General features: G+C 42.0%; 1 protein-coding gene across 2 annotated transcripts in view; it reads left to right on the top strand.

Moving 5' to 3' along the window:
- The first annotated feature begins 12,497 nt into the window (after positions 1-12,497).
- The window catches only part of DLEC1 (DLEC1 cilia and flagella associated protein), a 41,043-nt gene continuing 34,213 nt past the window's right edge, over positions 12,498-19,327 (top strand). For both annotated transcript variants that reach the window (XM_054816065.1, XM_054816066.1), the window contains exons 1-8: positions 12,498-12,588; positions 13,290-13,430; positions 15,368-15,524; positions 16,249-16,359; positions 17,476-17,669; positions 17,932-18,152; positions 18,390-18,471; positions 18,816-18,903. In XM_054816065.1, coding sequence (XP_054672040.1) covers positions 12,556-12,588; positions 13,290-13,430; positions 15,368-15,524; positions 16,249-16,359; positions 17,476-17,669; positions 17,932-18,152; positions 18,390-18,471; positions 18,816-18,903 — 1,027 coding nt within the window. In that variant the 5' untranslated portion in view covers positions 12,498-12,555. The remainder of the gene's footprint in view (positions 12,589-13,289; positions 13,431-15,367; positions 15,525-16,248; positions 16,360-17,475; positions 17,670-17,931; positions 18,153-18,389; positions 18,472-18,815; positions 18,904-19,327) is intronic.

Genomic DNA, 19,327 nt, shown 5'->3' with positions numbered 1-19,327 from the left:
TAAGCAGACACAGTTCTTGTTGATAACAGGTTGTGCTCCCTGCTTATGCAAGATCTGGGATTCAAAGGACTGATCCTGCCAGTGGGTTTGCTCCACCCAACATTCATCTATCGGTGAATTTTCCCAACACTGCCAGGTTTCTGGCAGCTGCTGGTCCTTCACCTGCAAGAAAGATCTTGCAGCGTGGGGAAGAGCAGCCTTACGGCGTGGCAGGAGTGGCAGAGCTCAGCACCTGTGTAAATCAGGTTCCCTTTGGAGATAAATTGGAAAAAGTTCAGGAATGGGATTTACAAAGCTCAGGAATGGGATTTACGACTCTGCAAGAACAGTGAGATTATTGGGTTTGTGGACAACTCACTGGATAAAGTAATCCACTGTAGTTTATAAACTAGGCTGGAATGGAATTAACGCAACACAGCATGATAAAGTTCAGAGAACGGGTAGGGCAGCCAGATGCCTTGTTTATCACCATGGCCAGCTGTGCCAAAATATCTTCAGACTAAATGATGTTGATGTATACATCTGCATTTAAACCATTTATTGTAACAGTTACTCCCATTCAGGAGAATAATACATGGCCACAGGAAGAAGAAGCGACAGATGCTGAGATGTGTAAAGCTAAACCTGCTGCTGGCATAATCCCATACAAGTCCCATTAAAATTAATGAGGTATTTCTGCTTGAGCAGAAGATAAATTTGACTTACTAAGCCAGAAATACGCTTACCTGACTCAGTGTATCCTAAGTATTTGGAGGGATTTTCCTTCCACTTAGTATAAGTAATCAAGAGCAGCTCTAACCACCAAATAAAGCAATAAAACAATCAAAGGTACCATGAAAGACTTGAGTTGAGTTACTAGCTCAACAAGTCTCACATTTATTTCAGACTGAAACATTATATGAAAATAGAGGAAGAAGGAAGATAATGCATAATATTTGAGAATAAAAGAACTAGGTTTCTCTAGTTATTCCAAAAAGCTCATTATAATCTAGGAATTTCACTTAAATAATTTGACCTCTGTTAAATAGTACTAGGTATGATTTAGATATCTCACTAATTTTGTCTTCAGACTAATTTTAATTTGCACTGAAAGTTTTATTTCATATGTTTACTCAATTTCTGTACCTACAGGATAGATTTATGAGCGTCTGAGAGTCATTTTTGTGCATTTATGCTTTAACAAATTTTGGCTTAAGTGAGCCCTCTAATGTTGAATTCCCTGACTTTACATATTTTGATTCTGGACTAATGAAAATGCCTTTACCAGAGAGCTGTACAAAAAATACATTTAGTCTTAAACAATTATTAACAAGATTTTTTGGGGGAGGGGACCCAAGAGACTTCTTTTAAAGCTATGAAAAGCTCATCTATTAACAGCGCATGAGAAGCTCAAAGAAAATGTCACGTATACATTTCATCAACCTCTCAGTTCGGTGCATCAGTAAAACAGCACAGCTCAGCCACACAATACTAGAAAACTACATATGATTTATAACTGGGTGAATGATTTAGTAAATTTGGCCATTAATATGAAGTTAACTTTGCGTGAATGAGAAACAATAACCTAATCGGGGAACATAGTAATGTACTAGACTTACTGCTATGAAAACATTACTTGGAGTGATTATCACTGTTAGGAAAGAAGAACAGCGGAAGACTAATCCCAGGGTCCTGCCACTTTTATCCATTAATGGCTTCTTCTGATATATTCCAGATTATAACCACTAACATCCAGGTCAGCAAGCACATTTCTAACCTTAAAAGACCACAGTCATTAGGCCAAGTCATCTGCTGTCAGGAATGCTTGACACGTGTCTCTTCTTTCTGGCACCGTTGCTTCTTTACAACCAATAGCACTGGGGTATACAAGTTAAGTATGGAGGAGGGTTGATGATTAATGTCATAATGGTTCCTTTTAATGTACTTCATCTGTCAGCTTAATTCTCTGTAACTGGGATAATCACAATAATTAGATGCAATTGTTCATATCATTACCTAATTGCAGCTTTTTTCAGTGTAGCCAATTCATGTGGATTTTAAATGCACAGAAAATATGGAAAGTCGGAATTACACCTACATTTTCGAAAATCCTATTATGCATAAGATTGCCCCACAAGTTTAAAATTCACACGAGGACCTTGTGATTCCAGAGTGTGCCACGTGGGTAATCAGTGATGTTACAAGTAAGGCATTCTTATTTCTCATCTCAAAGAGTTAAAACTACAATTCACACAAGCTCAGTGACATCAGACTTCCCTCCACCACCACCTGAACAATTCATGCAGAGTAGGAGAAAACGTTCTTGAATTGCTAACATCTCCAGAGCAGATGTTTGTGCATAAAGTATGCAAGGAATTCCTGTGTCTCCCAGAGTCCTAATGAATAGCCAGCATTTTTGGTGTTAACTTATAATCAGCCATGCTCTTTGAAAAGCCAGACATGAGATGAAGAGAAAGACACATACTGAAATCATTTAGGGCCAAAAAAAATAAAAAGATCAGACAAGGTGACAATTTATTACTCAATTAATTTTTAGATTAACATATTTTCTAAATGAATAAAAGGATGAACTCATAGAATTTCATCAAATGTATTCAAAAAGAGTATTCATAACCTCTAATTTAGCTTCTTTTAGTATCTAGTTTCATTTCATAAGATGAAAGTTAGGAGCACAGTTCAATAAACTGTCACTGAAGAGAGGGGAGCCTTTGAAAAGAAGGAAGAGGACCAAATTAAGATGTTGAAGTATCTCAAAATAGACAGAGTAAATACCCTTCAGAGAGGTAGTGTTGTAAGTCTGAGATCACATGCTGTATCTTTATTACAAAGGGAATAATGCATCTTTGCTTTAAGTGCAAAGCAGAACTCAAGTTTATATATAAAGGTGTAACTGCTACTTCCCAAACCATGCATTTATACTCCTGATAGAATCAAATGCAGCCACATTCCTCTGGCCGGTGGGATTATTTGGATTTTTGAAAAGAAAACACCGAAGGGATATCAGGGTGCAGAAAGAACCATAAAAGTTGCCCATTGAGGAAGTATTTTATTATTTTTTGGTGCCTCCTCATCAGTTCTGGAAGCCTGGTGCAGCCAAAGCAAAAAGGTTAAATGACTCATTTCCTTCCTGCTCCTGCTGCCGGGCACCTAAACCTGCAAAGCTTTTACACAGCCATGCACCCCCTCTGATTGTAGGAGACCTGGTTTGTGCAACTGCATGCAGACGTGCCTGTGCAAACAATACTCGGAAACTAAACCACAGAGCTATCCGATTGCTATTAATACATACCAGCTATGAGCTTGTGGGCTGTGCAAGAACCAGAGAATAAAACCCTGATGCTGTGGTCTGGGCCTCGCCTTTGAATTTGTGGCACCTCCCTAAGCTCCCCAGGGCTTCCCACATCCACCTAGTCCAAGTTATGCCATCAGCTACCCTTGTGCCCACCATGCAATCCTTTAATCCTGAAAACTTCACCGTCTCCACTCTCTCTGCCCGCTTGCTTGCTGGAGCAGAAGGTGAGAATCATAAAATCATAGAATCATAGAATGGTTTGGGTTGGAAGGGACCTCAAAGACCATCTAGTTCCAACCCCCCTGCCATGGGCAGGGACACCCTCCACTAGACCACGTTGCCCAAAGCCCCATCCAACCGGGCCTTGAACACTTCCAGGGATGGGGCATCCACAGCTTCTCTGGGCAACCTCTTCCAGTGCCTCACCAACCTCACAGGGAAGAATTTCTTTCTAACATCTGATCTACATTGACCCTCCTTCAGCTTAAACCCATTCCCCCTTGTCCTGTCACTACACTCCCTGACAAACAGTCCCTCACCATCTTTCCTGTAGGCCCCTTCAGGTACTGGAAGGCCGCAATTAGATCTCCCCGGAGCTGCCTTTTCTCCAGGCTGAACAATCCCAACTCTCTCAGCCTGTCCTCATAGCAGAGGTGCTCCAGCCCTCTGATCAGCTTCATGGCCTCCTCTGGACTCCCTCCAACAGCTCCATGTCTCTCCTGTACTGGGGCCCCCAGAGCTGGATGCAGTACTGCAGGTGGGGTCTCACAAGAGTGGAGCAGAGGAGCAGGATCACCTCCCTCGACCTGCTGGTCACACTTCTTTTGATGCAGCCCAGGACTTGGTTGGCTTTCTGGGCTGCAAGCGCACACTGCCAGCTCATGTTGAGCTTTTCATGAATCAATACTCCCAAGTCCTTCTCCTCAGGGCTGCTTTCAATCCATTCCCTGCCCAGCCTATAGTCGTGCTTGGGATTGTGCCAACCAACGTGCAGGACCTTGCACTTGGCCTTGTTGAACTTTATGTCGTTCACATGGGCCCGCCTGTGCAGCCTGTCAAGGTCCCTCTGGATGGCATCCCTTGTACCTCTGGATGGCATCCCTTGTCCCTCTGAACAGAATCCCCACGGACATCTATTTTTTTACAGAAATTGCACTGGTAGCTGACACACTCCTGCTTATATCGGTGGTGGATCTTCTTTAGATGAAAGGTTAAAAGGGCTGCTCCGCCAAAACAGAAGACAACCCAACAAACCATCTTCAGCTGCTTATTGAACAGTTTCACTTAAAGTGTTGCAACCATGTGGTGTCTCAGCACAAGAACACACCAGTTGGACATGATGGGACATGTTCACACTGTTTTATGCCTTATATTCTTCAACCTCAATGCTTTTAATTCCAAGGTGCCAGCTGCATCCCAGGTTAAAATGAGCTTTTGAAGGGTTTTGCTCACTTTCTAATGCATCAGGGATAACTCTGGGCCACACTTTGGAGATGCAAGGGTGTTTATTTTTAAGACCAAGTGCAATTAATAGAGAATTCACTCTTTCTGTTGAATATGAAAAATATGGTGAAGGCCCCAAAATGCAAGCATTTCTTCTTGCGTTAGGAAACTGGTTGTTTTCAGGTCAAAATTAACACTGTAATCTGTCACTGATAGTCTCTGGGTGCTCCTGTGGGGGAGAAGTGCTGCTTTTTAAATTTAACGACTTTAAACACAGTACTTGGCTGCCTAAACACAGAAGTCTTCATGTCACTTCTAAGTGCTGTGGATGTCCCACCTGGCCGCCTGCTTCTGCTCCAGAAGGCTGTCAGTCCCCAGTAGATCCTGCGTCAGTCTGCCAGTCCACGGCAAATGCATTATGTATCCTTGGGCATCATACACGACAGGCACCTAAATGTAGGCAACTGCAGGCAATGCTGTCCTAAGAGCAAAACCTTCCCTTGGGAGACCTTTCCTTGCTCAGAACCCTAAGGAATCTCCTATGTTAGAAATAAGCCCTGAAATGTTAAAAGAGTGTATAACCAGCCCCTTGAATAGCGTGCATAGAGATATTTTATAATACAAATATGAGTAATAAGCTTAATAGAAGAGTAATTAGGTGCAGTTTACAGCGGGGCACAACGGGGAGAAAAACAATCATTCTGGGACCTCCCCACTAGGGCAATTCCTTCCCCTTGTCTCTGCCTTAGGTGAAGATGAGTTAGATGGCAATAAATGGTTAATGGAAACAGCATATCCCTTGCTTCATGATCTCCTGAATACAGTAAGGGGTACTACTGAACATGTCCTGCTAGTCTGGGCAGAAAAGAAGATGCTGATTTTGTAGGTAGGTACCAGTTCATCTGGCTGGTGAATGAAGCGGCCTCCTCACTTTCTTTGATCCACTGCAGGGCTCACATGGAAAAGCATATGCAAGGCTGTTGGTTTGGCTGAGCCGTCCGTATCTTTCCCTACCAGCAAAAATGAAATAATATGCTGGGAAAGTGAGGTGATAACACAGCTGTACATTTTTCTGATGACAGACTCTGTGTGCCCTCAGGACACCACCACCTCTCGCGCTCTCCCATCCCAGTGGGACATACTTTCTTTCTTTCATACCGAGTTTCCCTGACCATACTCCCACAGACAGTATTTCCAGTGAGATTCCAGTCTGCAGAAGCTAGGGCACAGTTTGGAGCTAACTTGGGCAACAAGAGTAGAAAATGAGGCTAGGCTGTCCTTAGGAAATCCAAGCCACTTTTTTTGCATTTCTGCTGCCAGGGCCAGCATGCAGCAGCCGTGAGCCCTCTGTTTCTCTGGAATATGGCAGTCACAAACCCCTCTCCCACAGCACAGTATATGTCCTCTCCATTGCACTCCAACTCTTTGCAATAGATGACATTGTGTTGCCTGTGATCAATTTACTTACGTCCCATTCTACCCTTCAAGGACTTTGGAGGTAGCTCTAGCTACCATCTACCATTTTCATGTTGTCCCAAAGTGAACAGACTCCTTGAGATGATCTTTTGGGACTAAAGCAAGATGGTCTTGTTCAGCTATGCAGCCCTAACTCAGCTAGTCTTCTGGGTCATTTGTCTGTGCCCAAGTTCCTGAAGATAAAGGGATAAAAATACATTTAAACTCACCCCATTCACCACCCTGTAACACCATAGCCAGGAAAGATACTGTTTGGAGCTTGGCTTAAATTAGCAGTTTTCAGGGAGGTAAAAATAACTCAATGCTAAGGTAAAATTTAAAAAGCATTTCTCCTGAGGTTCATCTTGGAATCTTCCTTCTCACCTGGCCTGACTTCCTATAGGCTTCATCTCCAGTGCTCTCAAATGGCTGCTTCTAGCCCTCAGCGTGCTGACTGAGAGGGAATGCTGGATTCAACAGTTTATGCTAAATGTAAGCTGTCTGAATCCAGACCTGTCAGGATCACCATCTGCCTCAAACGCATTTTTGCTCATCCTCTTATTAAAGCAGAACCAAGAACTGGGGACAAATCCAGATGAAAAATCCTAAATGTAGGGGCGTTTGGATTCCTTTTCCTTCTGAATTAGGTGGCAGTTCTCATTGCACTGCACCATACAGAAGGTGTATGGTGGGTCTTTTTCATCTTCTACTCCAAAGAATCAGACCTTGCTCCATCCTCTAGCAGGTCGGGGCCTTCCTCAGCACATCTGCACATTACAGACAACTAGATCACAGACAGGTATGGAGGAATGATTTGTTTTCTTCCCTTTAACTAATTCACACAATGTACAAACCAGGAGAGCAGGGGAGTATCTGCAAACACATTGTGTCTCAAAGTTTGCTGACAGGAGGCTGAGAAAAAGCTTACCAGGTAAAACTAAGAAAAAAGGTGTTTAATTTCTTGTGCAAAAGATTTCAAGATAATCAGTGGATGCCTAGCTATTCACAAAGCACAGAATGGAAACCACTAATTTTAGCAAAACACATTACTGGCTAAACTGTTTTGGGCAAACTGTAATAGCTTGCGCAAAAGGAGGTCAGAGTCTGTAGTCCAATAACCCTCTCTGACCCAGGGACCTGGGAACATGTTGCTGAATGTATATGAGCCCCTTGTTCTGCTCTGCTCCAGAGTCCCAGTGTCACTGGACCCTCCAGCTGGATCTCTGCGTGGAGGCGTAGCCCATTTCCAGCTTAATTAGAGTCATGTATCTGCCTAGACACTGTTGGAAAGGAATGACTGGCTCCTTTGTGTATGCATTTTCCACATGCTTCTCCTACATGTTGGGTGTGCCTGGTTTGTGAGATCCCATGTGGCTGGAGTGAAATTACAATGTAAGTATTTCAGCAGAAGTAGAACAGTACCCATGGACATGTTTTAATGAGGGACAGACATGTTCATACAGGAGAGAGGCGTGGGAAACAAAGAAAAGCTTTAAGTCGGGAAGTGTAGACTGGAAGCAAGTAAAAGGGCTGACTCACATCAGGAGACAGCCACAAAATAGCACCAAAGAAAATCATAGAATCACAGAATGGTTTGGGTGGGAAGGGACCTTAAAGACCATCCAGTTCCAACCCCCCTGCCATGGGCAGGGACACCCTCCACTAGACCACGTTGCCCAAAGCCCCATCCAACCTGGCCTTGAACACTTCCAGGGAGGGGGCATCCACAGCTTCTCTGGGCAACCTGTTCCAGTGCCTCACCATCCTCACAGGGAAGAATTTCTTTCTAACATCTAATCTAAATCGACCCTCCTTCAGCTTAAAGCCATTACCCCTTGTCCTGTCACTGCACGTTAACGTCTTAAGATGTTAAAATAATGAAGAATATCCAGGTGGAACTGCCGATCGCAGATTATTTCAAACTGTCTCCAAGAGAACTGGAGATGATATAAGTATGGCCAGCAAAGCAAGAATTGTAAAAACATGGATGGTCTTTAAACTAACTAGGACATTTGAAGAAAAACCCAGCTTCGCAGGACAAGAAAGCAGTGCAATATGAGATGCCAGCTTTCAGAAATTGAGCTGTTTGGCATTTTTCACCTGACATTGAAAGGTTATTTCCCCATTTTCCATGTCTGCAAATTTTACTTGGGTTTTAAAGTCAGACTGCGGATGTTGTTTTTAGTTCAGCTGCAAGATACAGAGACCCGCATTCCAATGATACCCATTTGGCTGCATCTGCAATAATTATGGGATAATATATAGTTTTGCCAGTGTAGTGAATAAACACACTTAATACACTGGTAAGAGACTATGCTAGATTACGATGGAAGTATTTTTACCTGCTCGATTGCCTGATAAGTACAAAGATTTAATATAATGGGTTTTTTTAAAGATTTTGCTGAATATATGGAAACCTTAATAGGACCACTGGAGGGCAGCAACGTCAAAGTGTTTCATCATTCATCAGTGTAGTTTTTGGAATTGTTTCTTGAAAATCCTAACCCAAGAAGAAGACCTTAGCAAAGAAATAGAAATAATTAGAAATAATTTCCTGCAACCCAGATGCAAATATGTAAAACACTGCAATTCTTCTGGTGCAAAATATTGTACCGTGATGTCATTTCCCTGACTTTCCCACATCTAAAGAATGCCACCTGAAGTCTCCATGACTTGTCCTGTTTTCAGACAAGGCTAAAAACATACAAAAATATTTGGAGGTTTGATGCATTCTGAACCCTATGGATTTGTGAGGTTTTTTAAATCAATATATAACTCAAGACTATTTTGTGTATCTTTTGATATGCATATATCTATAATTTGAATTATATTTACATTTCAGATATGTATAGATATATATTTCCAAATGAATCCACATCGTTGCATTAATATAATGGGGGCAGCACATTCAGCATAATTTTTATCTTTGATTTTTATTTTTAAGAGTGTCCTAAATGTCATAATTTCAAAGAAATGTTTCAAATATCAAGTGACTAAAATCAGTTTAGTGAGTCTTCCCTCTGTAAGGAAGCGCACTGACATTAGTGAAGATTTTGGGGTCGCCATGTAGATAAATGTGCGAACTTTTCTGCAAACTGTTTTGATTTAGTGAAAGGGCGCTATTATTACTCCAATATTTACACATTTAAGGAATACATGTTGACAATAATTTAAGATTATAGTTAGTCAAACACAGCTGTCCAATCCTTTAAAATATATAAATATATTGGCTGACTTACAAACCTAGGTCATAACATCCGTTCTGATAAAATATGAACAAGGTAAATAAAACTGCAATGGAGCTTGTTATTTTGGTAAAAACTGTAAGATACAGTTCCACTCTGTAATGTAGATATGTACACATCGCCTCTTGCTCAGCACTTGAACTCCCTGATTGCATTCAAATCACATCTGGCCATTTAATATGCAAATATGTTCTGTCACTGTCAGTCTTAGAAAGGAAACAAGCAGAAAGGAGCGGGGCTTGCCTTATCCATAGTGTCATTTGGTACCTGGATGCCTGAACAAACCACCTCCATGACTGTAAGATGAATTTGTTAGGTTACAATGGGAAGGATCTTTTCTGAACATGTTACTACCAGGATAAAGCTTGGTTTTGGACAGCAGTTGTACTCGAGTCCTCACGGGATAACAAGGAATGTGTGGGAACCACCTGGGGACTGTGAACAAAATAATTATAGAAAAGCAATATGATCCTGACAAGACATGGAGACTACTTTTAAGAGTGGAATAATCCAGACTTTAGCAGAACTTGTGATTCCTCTAAGGTCTGTGACTTAGGTTACATCTACCTTAGCAAGTGGCTTGGTGCACTAGGAGCAGAACTGCAGTGCAAAGAAGTTAGTGCTCAGGAGACAATGTCCACTCTGCAGGCGTTTAGGGATGTTTAATTTCAGACTAGCTTTTGTCTGGTCCTGTACATTGAAAGCCCATTGGCTGACAGAGCACATGAGGTGAGCTCCTGGAGAGCTTAGTTTCAGATCAGTTTCCGCCAAAAGAAATGCCACTGTGCTCCACACTGCACACACAAGCATACAAAGTGGGGCCCTCAGGAGTCTCTTCAGGTCCACACACCCAATCCAAATCAAAATGTCAGCGTAAAATCCAACCTTACGTGATACAGAAGGGAAATACAGGTTAAAACGTCTGGTAGAAGTCATACATGGCAATTAGAGGAAGTGTCTACATTTGGACAAGTTACACCTATAAATGTAGGCTAAAGTTTTTGTTTGTTTGGGGTTTTTTTACTATTTCCTACATGCATTCCTCTTCAGCCTTTGGAAGTTAAATATCTTAGAATGGCGATAAAGAGGATGATATATATGCAAATTGTTCTTAATGTTCATCATATTTATATGGAAATATGAATATATACAGGAATTATACAGCTTTACAATGGGAACAGTAGCATTTGTTTATTAAGTTTATATGAGTAGATAATGATGGCATAAAAATTGAGATCTAACAAAAAATATACCAGTGTCACATGGGAAACGCTTGTGCATAGCTCTGGACCAGTGTTTAAGCCCTCCCTTCTGATCTTGCATTTGACTACTGGGCAGATGGATCTCACCTTCACTTCCAGATTTCATGGTGGGCTTCTGGACTGCAGTTGGAAAAAAAAAAATCCAGCTTCTAAACTGAGATGATCTGCTTGGCAAGTTACTGGAAGACAGTAAAGATGAAAGTACAGAAATTTTCCACAGTCAGTTTTCATGTACATCTATATACTATTTTAAACAAATCCATCTGCTTTACTGCCACTACTCTAAGGCTTTCTTAAAGGCTGGAAAATAATTCTTTAAAAAATGCTGGATTTTATTAACATTCCAGTTAGCAAACAGATGTTATAATCAATTGTAATAGCGCATGACGAGAAAAGTTGGAATTCTTATATGGAAATGTGTCAAAATGTGGATGCTCCAACCTACTTTTAAAGGCAAGGACCCACCGATGTGCCTGCACAGAAGGTTCACAAAGCTGTGAACCTTTTCTATGGAAAACACAGGTACCTGGTCCTACCCTTGTCAGACAACAGCGATTTCTCTGACTTGCCTTAACCTTTGGAACAGGATATTGCAGATTTGCTGAGTTTTCCCCTGAGCAAGTTTCTCTTTTTCTCAAGAAAACTAAAAACAAGGTAGTGCTTACGAGTCCAATTTGGTGTCTTGTTCCAAATGCAAATTTTGGTGAGCTGATGAACTAAATCTTGTGACACTCTGTAGTCACAAGCCCATGTGCCACTTTCCTAAAACAACCAGTTTTTCAGCTACCCTCACGGCTGCCGTGGGGCTTGCACCCCAGGCCTTTTGCTTATCTGCTTGTGGAACAACACATGTTGGTAAATAATTATTTTTGCAATGGTACTTTTCCACAGAGTACCATTGGAGGGCAGTAACATTGTCTGCCTTAATTTCTAATGCCTGCAAACCCTTTTACAGTAACCCCTATGCAGCCCAATGACCCCGATAGCAATGGAGAAGCCCCAGTCTGGTTCCTTTGCTCTGAGCAAGATGCAAGGGGGATGGGGGGCGGGGGGGAGGAAAAAGAAAAAAGGAAGCAGGACAAGCTGAAAATGCTACGCCAGGATGGTTTCTAAGGAAAATATCACCCACTTGAGCAGGAGCAAGCAGCTGTTGTTAGCAACCGGTGTACACAGCTGGGGCGCTCGGGCAGGCAAAGGGGGAAGATGGATGGTTTCTCGGGCTGATGATGAATTACCCCATATTTCGGCTCTCGCAGCCCGGCTGCAGCAGCAGGGACGAGCCCTGCCTCCATGTGCGGTGTGTGGCAGCTGGGGATGAAGGAGAGGATTTGTCTTCTTCCCTCTGCTACCAAGCTCATGGCCCGCACTGGAGCCTGATGGCAGCGGAGGGGCAAGCCAAGCCTCCTGGAAAGCCCAAATCCCATCAAAGTTTTCAAGTCAACATTTTATTTCGTTTCTTATTAATTCATACAGCTCCGCTGCTTTAAAAGAGCACAAAAAGTACCTATTTTGACAGTGGCAGGGCAGAAACCGGGTACACGCCTCACAGAGACACGGGGTCCCGCCCTCAGCCCTCCAAGAGCGTTAGTACAACGGCGGGAAGGCGGCGAGGGGTTGTGTGAGGGGTGAGGAAGCCTAGGAAGGGGAGCGGGGGGACTGCCTCCATTATCCCGCTCCGGGGTGGCCTCGGACGGAGCTCAGCCCCGGCTGCCTCCACTCCGCCTCCGGGCCAGCTCCCCCGCTCGGCGGCCTGGCCCTTCCCACCCACGCGGTCGCTCAGCAACGGCGGCGCGGCCGGGCTACGGCGGGAGGCCGAGGGGTCCGGGCCGGCTGGGGCGGCCCCAGCGCCGGGTTTGCGATGGCTGAGCGCAGCTTCTACCCCGGCACGCAGGTAACTCAGAGGGGCAGGGCCACACGGGCACACACACCCTGGGCACACAGCCTTACACACACTGCACACACCCCTACACACCCCTCACACCCCCCTGCACACAGCCTTGCACACACCGCACACACCCCCAAACACCCCCTGCACACAGCCTTACACACACCTCTATACACACCCCTCACACCCCCTGCACACAGCCTTACACACACCCCTCACACCCCCCGGCACACAGACTTACATACACCACACACAGCCCTACACACCCCCTCACACCTCCCAGCACACAGACACACATGTAAATACACACGTGTCCACACTTCCCTGCATCTCCCTCACACACACCCCACTCACATCGCCCCGTACATGCACACCCCTGTATAAACCATGGCACGCACACATACTGTGTGCACGCAGAGAACCGTGTCTGCCACCGTCACCTACACCCACAGCCAGGCAGTGCAGACACGTCAGTGCGCATGCACACCCCTGTGTACGCACACACATGCAGACATACATACATGCCTCCACACCTCAATGTTCGCATGCGCACACACAGTGTGTCCCCTTTCAGGGTCTGTCCTGAGTACCTTTCCCATCCATTTTCCCCCCTTTTCCTCATCCGTTCACTAATTCCAGCCATTTGCACGCACCCTTGGATCCTATCTCAGGCCTTAATCACTAATATCCTCGTTTTCTGTTGCCAGGACATCTCCCACTTGCTGGCTGGCACCTTTGAGGACCTGTTCACTGGAGATGTTGCAGGGGTGGACATGGAGACAAACTGGATTGAGTCCCGAGGAGGAGATGATGTTTATCATGAGACTTTTACAGCAGAGCTACAGAAGGTACAAGTTGAAACCAAGCCAGAGTGTGGAGCTCTGTTCAGCTTTCATTACTACGTTGTAATTTCTAGATCTTCTATAAAATAAAAAAAAAAGGTGGGGGAGGATCCTAGAACTGGCATTTCAATGGAAATTTACTTGAGCACAGTTTCCCACAGAACCTTTCATGTATGTTAGTATTCACTACATGCTCCTTCATGATATTCTCAGCTCTGGACAGCTTTTCAGACACAGAGTAAAACCGGTAGCCCTTTAAATGCCTGTTCTACTGGCTGACAACTTCTCCCTGTAACTGCCGGTCAGCATACTAAACTTCCTATCTTGCAATAAAGTATTCTCATGTGCTGCATTTTGAAGCCAGATGCTGCAAATATTATTTATATATGCTTACCTTATGCACTATGACATGTAATCCATTAGCGTTTGCAACACTGTTTGGGAATCTTGGATGAAATCAACAGTGGAAATGTAAAATACTTGTATTAGTCATTACTCTGATAGCTATTGTCAGTGTATAAAAGTAGAGGCTGGATGACTTGTGCAACAGGTATTTTTTCCCTTTTGTGTCGTCATACCCTCTTCAAAGGTTATCAGACGTGAAAAAATCTGAAGTTTTGTATTTCTTTTGAGTCATTTATCAATATATTGGTAGATACAGTATGTTCTGAGTAATAAGTTGGAGTCCTTCTGCTTGGATATGGTTAGTTTCAACTGACAGTACGTGTCTGTAACATGTATATTACAGGTGTCCTAGTCACCCAAGGCTATATGTATCATCAGAAAAAGGAAAAAAAATGCACCAAACCAGGCAGGATCCACAATTTTTCAGGGCAAAATCCATCTGATCCATTTTAGGGAGCAACTTTGGCATGGAGTGGGATCATATCCTGGATTCCAGTGACAGTGGAGGGATTCCAGAATAAGCAGAATAGGAGGAAGCCTCATTTTAGCTGAGACTCATCCTACCCTTTCTATTTAAAAAATTAAATGGAATTATTTAATTCTATTAAATGAGCCAAAAGATTAAACTTTGTTACATAAAAGTTCTAGAGAAAGTTCAGTTAAGCTACAGATACTATCGGGACGAATGGCTATCAGTTTCTCTTGGTGTTGGTCTTTTATGTCTCTGGGCCTCCACTATATTCTGTCTTTAACTTCATAGAATCACAGAATGGTTTGGGTTGGAAGGGACCTTAAATATCATCTAGTTCTAACCCCCCCTGCCATTGGGGGGGGGGGGGGGGGTTGGGACACCCTCCACTAGACCACGTTGCCCAAAGCCCCATCCAACCTGGCCTTGAACACTTCCAGAGACGGGGCATCCACAGCTTCTCTGGGCAACCTCTTCCAGTGCCTCACCACCCTCACAGGGAAGAATTTCTTCCTAATATCTAGTCTAAATCTCCTTTCCTTCAGCTTAAAGCCATTACCCCTTGTCCTAACTTACACTGATACCTCTTTGAGGCAGGATTTTTCTTTTTGAGTTGTGCTTGTAAACCACTTACCACACTGGGCAGAGCGATCCAAAATATAGCAGGACGAGTATCACTGTTGGGATATTCTGGAGTTTTAGAAACCTTCCTAGTCACTCGGAGGGAGCATTCACTTTCAGTTTAATCCTACACTTCTAGGCAAAATACAGTGCAGTTGCCACTGTCCCACAGAAGGTAACAGACAGACATTTCTCTTATCCTGAGAGAGTCTCCTCATCTTTCACACATTTTTCTTGTGTCCTAATTGCTCCCAGCACAAGTTAAATGATAGGAAAGATGGTGTTTTAGCAGGCCAGTTTATGCTTGTAAAGTAATGATGTTTTACCAGGCTATCTCTATTTACCTCTCAAAGGCAAATAGAAAACCTTTATCTGCAAGGAGATCTTTCATAATTTGTGACAGCTCAAACCAGACTAATTTCTCTGCATTCACCCATGCCCATGACAGCTTCTCGATGAGTATAAGTGCCGACTGACAGAAGCTGATATAGTGGAAGAGAACATAATTCAGGCCCAGGATCAAGCAAAAGCTGAAGAAGAAAGGGCCGTAAACATGCTGAAGGCAGATGCTGGGGAAGATTTCCACAAAATGGGATTGCCACCAGGTGAAGATTCCGGAAATACTGTCTCTCCCCAGTACATGCTTATGGTACCTGGAGACCAATGCAATGTTTGTCTAAATCTAATTGGGAAGTGGGGAATGAATTCCTTGTTTTGTTTTGCTTGTGCGTGCAGCTTTTGCTTTACCTATTGAACTGTCTTTATCTCAACCCACAAGTTTTCTTACTTTCACTCTTCTGATTCCCTCCCCCATCCTGCCGGGCGGGAGTGAGCACGCGGCTGTGTGGGGCTGAGCTGCTGGCTGGGGCAAAACCACGACAGACTGACGCTGGACTCAGTGAGCTTTTGGGTTGGCTTTACCAATTTTTTTGGATTTTGTGCAGAGATTCAAGCAGAGTAACATCTGTTTAACACTGTAAGAAACTAAACAACCAGGTCATTTTCAAGGTATTAAATTTGCAATAAATGGCTTACCACCTACCTTTATTACAAGCATACATACCTTGATATATAACAGCAACAAACAGAGATTAAATATTTCTCCGATGGCTGCATAGCTGGGTTTGAACTGAATTTAGAATTGGGGAGATGCATGTCCAAGTCTTGGGATTAAAATACCAGACTGTTTCTCTATCCAAAAATATTACCTGGCAGTGATGAGTTATAAAGGCAACATTACTTTGGACTCTTCAAGATAGTGTGTCTTAAGGGAATATGCTTTTCCCTTTTTTTTTAATTGTTTTTTTTGTTACTGTTTTACCATTGCAGTGGCATCCTCTTTTAGGTGGATTGTGGACAATGAACTTCTCAGAAAAAATCATTTAACCTGCCCTGATGATTACATCACTGATAAATTACCTGTTACTAGAGCACCGAAAGGTAACTTTTAAAGCAGAGAATAATTTAGACTTTGTAGAGCAATCTGTAAGAACTGAAGCATTGGAGGATGTAGCAAATCTCAGTACATCTTTATAGTTTTCTGCCAAAGCAGAAGGGACTCTACTATTAAAAGCCTAAAATGCCACTAAAGGGACATTGTCAAAATAAAATTGATAAATTAAAAATTGTTGAGTTTAAATGTGCTTAAATATAAAATTTAATGGTGGTTGCGCATTTGTTTACAGTTCTTTCCATCTGACACAAAAACTATATTAATTGTGACTGCTCTGCCTCTATTCAATTTCATTAGCACAAAGCTGCAACTACATCTTGTGTACAGAGAAGGGAAGTGGTTACATTAAAGTAAAAACTATTGTCAGTGAAATAAAATTGTATTCTTTATTTTGGGTTTAAAATGTTCCAGTTCTGGAAATAGATCAGTTTAATTTGCAAATGGAGATCAGTAAGAAAAATCTTTTGGACAATGCCAAGACTTCTTTACTTCTTTTACTCATGTGTGAGCCAAAGTGAAAGGTTTTAGTGTGAGCGAAAGTGAAATGTTTTAGTGTCATTAAAATGAAATTTTTCGGTCAAGTCAAAACAAACATTTCAGAGTAATCAACTTAGTCACAAATTCCAAGATTCATTGTTTTGGTTTTTTTTCCATTGTAATTCCAAACAAAGCCAAAAATTTAATATCTCAGAGTTTCCTCTGAGGTGGCAATTTTGCTGTCTAACTATGGGAACATGGGATTAGATGGTACATCCTGTTAATGTCAATTTTCTGACTGTCATAAGTCCATAATATAGATCTTTTTGTAAACCGAACAGGACATTCTAAGTCTCGCTCACTTGTAAGATTAACATAGCTTTCTGAGAGTAACATCACTTTCTTTGTATATAGCTTGTTTAATTAGTATTTCTAAAAGCTTTCTCATTAAAGCACTAAGCTTCTTTTGTGCAAAATAAATTATAAATGTAAATTAAATTCTCGAGGATTTAAAGTGTGTTTTTACCATCAACAAGACTAAAATAAATTCATACCCCTATGCTTAGAGTAAATGCTTATGATTCATGTTTTTCTTTTATAGAATTACTTTTTTCTTTCAATTGCAGGAAAATCAGAACCTGGCTACATCAAAGAGACATTTAGTTTTAAACAGCATGTTTCTTCAGGCTCACGGGACCATATGCCTGCAAAGATTGCACACCTACAGAAAATATCTGGTAGTCTGCCAAATGTGTCTTTATGCACATTAACTCTGCCTTCAACTCCAGACTCTAACCACCAGACTAAAAAGACAAGTAAGGTACATTTTGCAGATTTATTTGGCTCAGTCTGTCAGAACTGTAGGGCCTGTTGCTGTTCCTGTAACAAAACCTGAATATCAATGCATTGTTGATTTGGCTCCAGTACTTAGTTTATTTGATCTGTTAAGAAAAGAGAAATACAATATTTCTATATGAATTTTCATGCTGTATAGCTTTAATTTGACAAGTATAGATGCCTTTTTCATCATCCTTGAAATTGCCATGTTTAATTTTGCACCATGGTCTCTTTGTTTTTCAAAGAAAACTAATGCCTCAGAGAAGCTAGCCTGGAAAGACAGTAAGTGCAAAGCAGAGGGAGAAAGTGAGTGTGCTTACCTTGCCAAACTTGAGAAAAGACAGAATTACTTGAAGAACCCCCGCTTTTTCCTACCAAATACTCTTCATGGAGGCAAATCTCTTGTCATTTCTCAAGAAAAGGTGGAACAAGCCACAGCCAGAAGAAAAGCAGAAGATAATAAAGGGTATGTAATATATACAGTTTCTTGATTCTGAGCTGGAGCACACAGAGAGCCCTACTATAGAAGTGCTGTGGATTTGTACATAGATTTTTTTGAGTTAAATGTCTGTATGGTCTCTTAGGAAGCAAAGTATGTCTGTATGATTTTTTTTTTTTTGCCAAAGGATATGATTTGAAATTTCTCATTTTATCAGTATTTAATGAATTGGGCAGTAAGATGTCTCCTTTTTTTACCTTTCAGAGATACCTCATTTGTTCCTGTATTTCTTGCCAATCCACCTACTGTTTTGTTTTCTGATTATGAAGTTGGCCAGGTTTATGAGGTGAGAACGTCCTGCCATGATCTACGTATTTCACTCAATCTTTTGGCTTTCTGCAGTTTAACAAAAGTCTAAGTTTCTTCTTTATATTAAATTAATGAACCCCTCCCTCCAAGGTACACTTTCATACATGCCACTGACACACTAACCAGTGAAAACTAAGAGACCCTTTTCAGTCTCTGCTTGGGTTTGGTAGTATCTGATTCAGCCTTTATCGAATAAACTGAGATTTGTAGGCCAGTGGTGATGATAAATTAGCTATCACTAGCAGAGTACTGAGGAATTGCAAGTATTATAATGAGTGATGATAAATACAATGGATTATTTTATTTTCTTTTTAAATAAAGATGACTATAGAGCTGCAGAACATCACTTCAACAGGTCATCATGTAAGACTTATCCCCCCCTCTACTTCAGCCTTTGCCATTGGGCCAGGTAAGGGTTATTTTTACTGCCTTTAAGATGTTAACACATCAGAGATCTAATTTATCTGCTTGAACAAAGATTTTTCAGAGGCATTATGTTTTGTTCTGCTATCCATAGTGCTCTGAGTAGGACAATAATCTGCTCAGTTCTTTAGAGACTGAAGGTTGTCTTATGTCTCTAGGACCATTCACATGCAACTCATAAGCATTCAGGAATACTAACATTAAAATATTTGAAGTTAAATTGAAATATATCCATGGAATACCTAGCTTGAGTCTTATCCATAATTTATCTAGGAACAGACCTATTGTCCACTGAAATCAGTAGGGGGAGAGGGCAAGAAATAGCATACTTCAATTGCCGCAAGGAAGATTAGGGTAGAGGAAAGGTAAGAAAAACATCTTTCCTGTAGTAGGATAGGCAGCCACTGGCA

This window comes from Grus americana, chromosome 2, assembly GCF_028858705.1.
Source record: "Grus americana isolate bGruAme1 chromosome 2, bGruAme1.mat, whole genome shotgun sequence".
Lineage (NCBI taxonomy): Eukaryota > Metazoa > Chordata > Aves > Gruiformes > Gruidae > Grus > Grus americana.
This window is presented reverse-complemented; position numbering and strand designations above follow the sequence as displayed.